The sequence below is a fragment of the Nothoprocta perdicaria genome, unplaced genomic scaffold (assembly GCF_003342845.1).
Source record: "Nothoprocta perdicaria isolate Ctin4 unplaced genomic scaffold, notPer1 scaffold_15, whole genome shotgun sequence".
Classification (NCBI taxonomy): Eukaryota; Metazoa; Chordata; class Aves; order Tinamiformes; family Tinamidae; genus Nothoprocta; species Nothoprocta perdicaria.
Window position 1 is genome coordinate 6,785,317 of NW_020454649.1, and position 8,302 is coordinate 6,793,618.

Below are 8,302 nucleotides of genomic sequence, written 5' to 3' on the forward strand. Positions count from 1 at the left end.
CTTGCACACTGCTCTTGGGTGCCAGCTTGAAATTTTGCATGGTTTAAAGCTGACAGCATTTGCAGAAGGTGTTCTGGCAAGCCAACAAAACTCAGACAATGCCATAGATTTTGAGGCAGTTGCAATCAGAATCTATTTGGATCCTTACTCAAAAGAAGAGCCCTTTGAAATAATTTTAGTAATCTGTGTGTAATTAAAACTAATGGAAAAGAAAAATGGCTTGGAGTCAATGACTCATCATCCTTACAATAGTAATTACTTCTCAAGAATACTGCTTTTGGGGCACAAATATATAGGTCATCAGTGGTGATATGAAATATTCTTCTTACTTGCATAAAGAGAGCAGAGAGAGGAAAGTCATTTGCAAAAGGAAAATTCCCCTATATCAGCCTACTCATTGCTGAATTTTCTATTTCAATAAGTACAAAGTGACTAAGCTGAGGAATAGGTATAGTTTCTTTTTAGAAATAGTTCGTATAATCCTAATTTCATAGGAAATTCATCATTCATTTCATCCTAATTGCTGCTTACTGTTGCAAGTCTAACTAATATTTTGTTCAGTAGTTTCCTCATAATTCATGTATGTTTTCATGGAAGAAAAAATATTTTTAAGTGGGGGGAGTAGAGTTGCATTTGAAGGAAAACATCGTTTTATCAATGTTAAGCATTTGGGTTATTTTGCACCCTGGCCTTACACTGTCTGCCTTCCCTCTGCCTCTATGCACAGTTTACAAGCTCCAGCTGAAGGGAGGGAAGTACTGCCTCAGTTCAGCCCCTGCATAATGAATCCGATCCAAAAATCATTCTGCTGCTTCTCACAGATGCTCTGTAGCTCTAGATGGACCCTTCATGTCATTCCTCCACAGATCTCGAAGAGAAATCTGAAGCAAGCATCTTGCAGGCAGTGTGCAAGCTGAATTCATAGTGGGGAAAAAAAAACCCAAACGGTTAAGTCAAACCAGTCAGACTTGTTCAGTTGACATAAGATTAATGTGTATGCTAGGAAGCATATGGAAGCATCATTGTATGCAACTATTTGATGGCCAGAAAAGCACAGCATCAGAATTTCTCCCTGAAGTGTTCATGCATTCAGAGAAAAAAACTCTCTTTATTTCATTTCAATGGCAAAAATGAATGGCTGAATTAGTCTGGCTGAGTTGTAAAGGAATACTTTATCCTAGAAATGGTCATCTTCTCTCTCCTGGTGCTCTGTCTGCTTAGAGGGAATAATTGCTGATAAGTGAAACTTGTGACAAAATTGCAATAAAGTCATTATAAGTTAATGATTTCACCCTTGGAAGCTCTGTAAATGATTTACATTTTTATTCTTAGTACAACGTTATATCCTTTCCTCATAAAACTAAATTATATATAAAATTGCTTAAATATTTCTCTCTGAAATTTTGCTGAAAGTAATGCTATTTGAGCTCCTCAAAGAGCTTAAAAAATCCATACAAAAAATCCAGCTACAAAATCTGCAGTATGAATCTTGTTTCTTTTAAAGTAAGAATTTAAGAAAAAGAAAAGGCTTGAGCATATTGCCCATGAGTTGCTGAAATATTGCAGAGATGCATTAACGGGCATTATAGAAGCTTTAGCTTGTTTTTTATTGGGAAAATGGCAATGTTGTACAAAAGGCCCCTTTCAATACCTAGCTGCGTTAGCCAAGCTCTCGCGGCCGTACACTGCTTGGTTTGTTAGGAGAGGCTCCTACCTGGTGTTTTCTGGGGGCTGCTGCTTGGTGCGTCCCAAGCAGCTCCCCTTCTGCCTTTGAACATGTCGTGACTTTTGTCCAGCTGGTTTCCTCCATCAGTAATAAACTGACCATCACTCCATCATGGAGACGAAAAGATGAAATCTGTGCTGATGGCAATAGTAGTACTGGTTTTGTTGTCATTTAGGGCTAAACTGACACCTATTAAGAAAAACATTTAAGTCTTAGGAAAATCCAAACTTTCCACTCACTCATATTTACTTTAATCGACCCAGGGAGAGCTTGAGAAAGCTGGGTGTGATGTGGGCAATCCGATGGCTCCGTGGAGCTCAGGAAGCAGAGTGAGGCAGCTGGCACCAGGTAGCCGGGGCTCCAGGCTCCCTGCGGGACAGCAGCAGGAGGGCAAGTCCCTCCTCCCAGCCCTCTTCTCCTTCTAAAATCTAACATGCACACATGGCTTCTGCCAGGGCTTTTGGGCATCAAACCACCCAGCAGGCTCGTGAGGAAAAAAAAAAAAATCAAGAAGGGGAAACAGCTCCTCAAGCATCAGAGGTAGGAAGGCTGATTTGAAGAAACGTGATTTCCTGTTGGCTTGTGCCGTGATTGACTCCACGTGCCAGCTGAAGCTGCCTTGTCACTGGCTCTTTGGGTACCTGCATCATCCTGTGTGTGGTGGAGTATATGCTCCGACTGCAGGCATCCCTCTGGAGGCGCCTTCACGCTCCCTTTGCTGTTTGGCGGCTGAACTTCATGCCACCCCCATGTCCATCCTAGTCCATCCGCCTGCCTCGAACAGGGCTCCGTACAAGCGCATCATTCCCCAGGCGTTGGTGTCGTGAGCTCCTCACACAGTGGTGCTGTTCCCTGGCGTCTCCCACCAATCGATCTTCATTCTCATTAGGGACAGAACGTTCTTCCAGTGTTTTTTTCTTGCTGTAACCTAAATTCTTTACTACTTATCCTATCCTCTTAGAAATGGCAGAGTTTCTTCTCTGCTTCTTTGCTGTTACCTTTTTCTTGTTTGAAATGGGTTATCACCTCATATCAGTCTTCTCTAAATCTAAACAAACCCAATTCCTTTCCTGGTAGGTCATGTTTTGTAGATCTGATAACATTCTTCCTCTGGATTTTCTCCAACACTTCTTTCCTGAAGTGTTGGTGCTCCAGCTGTGGATTTACATCTCTGAACAAAGCAGAAGGAAAATCCCATGGGCCTGCAGCTTTTCAAGCCTTGAGAGAAAAGTTGCCATCTGCAAATTTAGAATTGGTTGGTTTTTACTCATCTGCTCATTATTATCTTGATATTTATAAAAAGCTTGTTGGATTCCTGGTTCCATTGTTTTTCCAGAATTGAAGTTCAGATGAAGTTGTTCACAAACTAAAAATAAGACATGCTTTCAAAAGCGTCATTAACCATTTCAACCCTTAAAATCCATTATCTCAAGAATTAAGAACTTTCTCAAAGATCTATTCTAATACCAAGAATTTTGGGTTGGTTGCAGTAATTATTTAGTGTTTCTAACTGAAAATTCCTAAAGGTGCCTTTGCAAGTTATCTCAAAAATGTTTGAGTTTGATCTCCTTCGAATGGGCAGAATTCAGAAGACTGGACAGAAATGATCCCTTTTTGTTGTCAGACATCTCTCTGAAACAATATATGTTTTTAATATTTCTTATGTTTCTGTATCAGTACCTTCAGAGTATTAAACCTTTTCTAGGGTATATATTTTATATATAAATATATGTGTAAGTATATGTATTTTCTATCTAAATATACCCCAGTGAAAACAGCATTTAGCACGTGTATACTGAAATTCAAAAAAGTAAATTATTTGAACAAACAGAAAAGAACGTGAACTTTTGTAGAACGTTGTAAAGTAAGATTCAGATCTGAAGACTCTTGAAAACCAATGTTTGCATGTTAGTTCATAATGCAGCTATGGAAGGATATGAAACATATCTAGGCCTTAAATCTGCACTTGTTCTACATGCCTGTGAAGACTATTGATCTCAGTTGCTGGTCTGTGAGCAGCAACTTTCTGGGCAAGTTCAGGTTTGCCTTGCTCGTAAAGTGAAGGCATAAGAGAATGCTTTACTCACACAAAGAAATAATTCTCTTGATAAGATGTTCCAGGCTGCCATTTGGTTTTGATTAAATTCATTGGTTTTGATCAGCGCTGACAAAAGCTATCCTTGTTTTTCTGAGTTTTTAAAGTAACTTTTTAACCAAGGAAACATAATGAAAATAAGTAAATTTTTTGTACCTCATTAAGCTGTGTTGGATGACTGTTGGCTATAAAACTTATTTATAAAACTTAGTATTGTCCCTAACAGTTTCTGTATTGCTAAATGGAAAATGTCCTGTTGTTTGAGGGAAGGACATCTCTGTTGTGCACAGGGAAATGTGTCTTCCTGAACACCAACCACACTAAATATTTACTCAACAGGAGAGCATAGAAAGCAATTGGAACAAAGATATGGTCAGTTTGCAAATGAAGGAATACGTGCATAGAGGGAAGTGTCTTGAAATATATAAGAGGGAGAGGCTGGTCTTAAACGGAAACTCTTTTAAGAGATCTCTTAAACTGCAGTACTGTGCTTTAAACAATCCTATGAGGTACGAAGAGGTCAGCTAAAATCTGACTTTGGGTTTTCTGAGCAGTATTGAGGAGTTTTAATAATTTATTAACAGATCGTGCAAGGATGAAGTTGGGTCTGTAAATCATCTATTCAGGTGTTACAGGAACCCTACAACTTGATGTGCACAAGTAGATCATCTGCTCTACTACTTTTTTTTTAAATTACCTCCAAGAATTTAACTCTTTCTCCACCATAAGTTGATATCTTAAGATTTGAAGTTTGCAAATACAGAGAGGACATTTTTTAAATGTAAATTGAACTGGAAGTCCAAATATTTCACATGTGGTTCATGTAGCCCATTAGAAATGTGCAGCATAGCTCATCTGTTGAGAGCATGTAGCATTTTTGATAATCACGTCGAACTCCGGGATAACGGCTATGAAATATTTCATCACAGCTGGGTCCTTAGAATTCAAGCTAAGGACGAAGTGGAATTGCCTTTTGATACATAGAGCTAAGATGGAAGTGATTAACGGAGTAGCTCATTATATTCCTCAAATAAGAGGATGCTATTTAGTGTTTGTACTACCACTGTCGTATTTTCTTTTATATACGCTTTTTTTTTTTTTTTTGCTCCTTGGTCCTCTGTATTTTTTTGCTAGCAGGTTTCTCCTCTCCTATTACACAGATGTTTTGGAAAAAGCACACGCTTATCTTACATTTTCGAGGCAGGTATAGTAGCTACTACCGCCTCAAAATGATACCCAAGTAGGTAGAAAGGAATAGGAAGGCAGATAGCACCTTAGTGAGAAATCACCAGTAAACACAAGGCAAGATCCAACTTGAATACCAAGTAACATTAATTACTTTAGAGCCTCTCTGTTTTCCTTGTGTGCATTGTAATTATTATTTCAGCCTAATGCAGTAATAAGGGTTGGTTTATAGGATGATAATAAGACTTGAGGCTATGACTCCAGCGGCTTTGGTAAGCAGAGCACGGGCTAGGCTGCAAAGCAAGACGCCGATGGCTGAGCTCTAGGTTGCAGCAAGTGGTGCCTGTGAGCGAGGGGGTGAATGATTTCCTCTCTGGGGCACCTCCGAAAGAGTGACCCAGTAAACAATACTGCTCTGTGCTGTCCTCTGCTGAAATGCTCCGCTCTGATCTCCATCATGTGAGACCAATAAAAGCTCCGGTAGTCAGTTCTCCCTGCACCGAGGCAGTAAAACCGAAACCCTGCTAATTATCCCAGTCAACATTTAATCACCTCTCGTTTACCTAAAATTCCCCGTGTATTTGAAGGCTTAGGTGGAAATGATTATTTTCGTTTAGTTCTTTCCCAGGATTGTTGTGGGTATGTTTTTGTTAAATCTCGAGCACAAGGTTCAAATCTGGTGAGGATTGAATCAAGCCCACCATCCTTCTGGAAATTATGGGGGGAAAAAAAAGTGTTTTGGTATTTTACAAATGTTTACATCTTCTTTATGATGAGACTTTGTAAAAAATTGTGTTTCCCTTTGGAGTGCTTGGGCAGTAAGCAGTGCATTTGGCCAGACTTCCTGTGAACTTAAAATTTGCATGCGGTGCCCTATGAATCCATCTGCTGCCTCATTATCAGTTATTAAAAGGTGTTCAAGATACTGATTAGCCTTGAGATTACCAGTGGGTAGGCGCTAGCATTTTAAACTGTGCTGAAATGTTAGGACCAAAGTGAAAATAAGAAACATGCAAGTAAGGAAAACAAAATTTTTGAGACTTCCTTTCCCATGCAGTGATGCAAGGTTCTGGAAGTGCTCCACATGTACCCGGGATGCGCCACATATGGCCTCATACACGGAATTGTCATGTTTGGGATATCTCTGGGGGTCCCTGAGTTCAGAGCTCAGTGCAAAGGACCCACTCTCCTCTCACCCCCTAGAATAAGTAGGTTATAGTGGAGGAGAGTTCTGCGGGTTTAGTCAACTAACTGAATTTCTAAGTGTGACTCGTGGGTGCATGTTTGAACACTGCCGTCTATTTAGGTCGATGAGAGTCACCAAACTTCTTCTTTTCTCAAAATAAAACTGCATTGTGCCTAGACATGTTGAACCCAGGCTGTTCCTGGTGTGATTTCACTGACATCCCAAAGAATTACACTAGAGATGAATTTGGTCTGGTATGGCAGCTTTTTGGCCTGGAGCAAATCTTTATAGCAGAGTTGTATTTCTCTCAGAAATATAAAAGGAACCCTGACAGCTCTGTAGCTCTGGTGGTGTGAGCAGGTGCAGCTATATTAAATTATTTCTTATTAAATTGATTCAGCAACTTGAATCTTGTAATTTTTGTTCTGTTATAGTTCTGTGACAAAGACCTTTTAAAACAGACAAATATGTATTTTTTCATAATCCCCTTGGGATCACCATTTTCAAGATTTCAGTTTGTGCGCATCTCTGATTCCGATTGTGTTATTTATTTGGGTAAGATCTAAGAATTACAGGCTTTTGCAGTTAATCACATTGAGCTGTGTCATCGCTAGTGTAATTCCATTTACTCCACTGACATCTGGATGAATGTGAACAATAGTTTTTGCTTTTGTTTTTAGGTTGAAGTGATTTTAGGCTCCGGTGGTCACTAATGGTGTAAACTGGTTTATTTCCCTTCCAGTTAGTGGAAATACATTGATTTATCCCCCACCTGAGGATCTGGCTTGTTATTTTTTGAAGGTGCCAGTCTTAAGCCAGATGAGAAGTCACGCGTTGCAGAGCTTTCCCCAGTATTAGACCCACTGTGACTCTCTGTGAAAAACAACTTGATGCTGTATGCATACATATAGTAACACAGAGAAACTAAGTGGGAAAGTCCCATTCTGACCACCTTATCCTTACACCTCCACTGGCCTCGGGTAGAACTGTTAATAATCTTTTACTTTTCCTGGATGCTTCCCATGGTTGCATTATTACCTTTACTGGTCAGCTGCTGTTAAGTTAATTTAGAGTCAGAAATAGCCAGAGATGTTCACATCATGTCTTTAATGCCTTTTCGGGTTGTTTGTTTGTTTTGTAGGTTTATTTCCTTTAAGACTCCAGGCTTAGGCTTGGAGACCCCAGCCATCACCATTGAGCCCAGCAGCTGGAGCGGCAGCGAGAGCCCTGCCGAAGATATTGAAAGAATGAGTGATTCTGCAGATAAACCTATTGACAATGACGCAGAAGGTGTCTGGAGCCCTGACATTGAGCAGAGCTTTCAGGAGGCTCTAGCTATCTATCCACCATGCGGGAGGAGGAAAATCATCTTATCAGATGAAGGCAAAATGTATGGTAAGTGGTGCGCATTTAGCCTTTGGAAATAATTGTCCCAGTGAAAGCCATAAAGCCCAATTTGTTTTTAGACAAAATTTCTGGCTCTGATTTTGATGATGTTGGAACAAATCTTGCAGAAATCTCTGAGGTTGAGGGAGCTCTGCTGGGCAGATGCATCGCGCGGGGCTGGCCGCACCAGGCCCTTCACCACGGGCACTGGGGTGCGATGGGCAGGTGCAGAACTGCACGTCTACCGAACGCTGTTATGTGCCTGAATGCAAAGGGTTAAAAGACGGTTTCAAACACATTGTGTAAGAAGTACATTAATGGTTTTTATTTTTCAATAAATGGTATATGAGAGGAATGGGAAATACCACCTGAGTGACCATGTGACGGAATCCACAATGTGAAATTGCGAAGTGATAAAGCTCCTGTCATGCTCAGGAGCCTCGATGAAAGACACCAGTTAGGGGTGTGGGTCTTCCCCTCGCCCCCCTTTCCTTTTCTGGGTGCATATGGCTGTAAATCAGGTGACGTGCTGCCAGTATCTCGTAAATACCCACTCCGTCTGGGAACAGAGACACTAGGATACATTATCCCAGAGCATTCTGGTTTTTTACTTTCTACCTTAACATCCCTGTCTCGCTCCCAAGGCCTGTTGCTCTTTCTCCCCTGGCCGCTCGGCACCCTCGTGCGGACGGTGCCGACCGCGGTGGTCCTGCGTGGGCCCAGG

General features: G+C 40.8%; 1 protein-coding gene across 5 annotated transcripts in view; it reads left to right on the forward strand.

Annotated features, from left to right (window-relative positions):
- The window catches only part of TEAD1 (TEA domain transcription factor 1), a 140,641-nt gene that overhangs the window by 45,118 nt on the left and 87,221 nt on the right, over positions 1 to 8,302 (forward strand). For 4 of the 5 annotated variants that reach the window (XM_026034651.1, XM_026034653.1, XM_026034652.1 and 1 more), the window contains exon 2: positions 7,334 to 7,587. In XM_026034651.1, the coding sequence (XP_025890436.1) occupies positions 7,440 to 7,587 (148 nt within the window). In that variant the 5' untranslated portion in view covers positions 7,334 to 7,439. Of the gene's footprint in view, positions 1 to 7,333; positions 7,588 to 8,302 lie in introns of those variants that run through there. The other variant, XM_026034650.1, reaches the window with a different exon arrangement.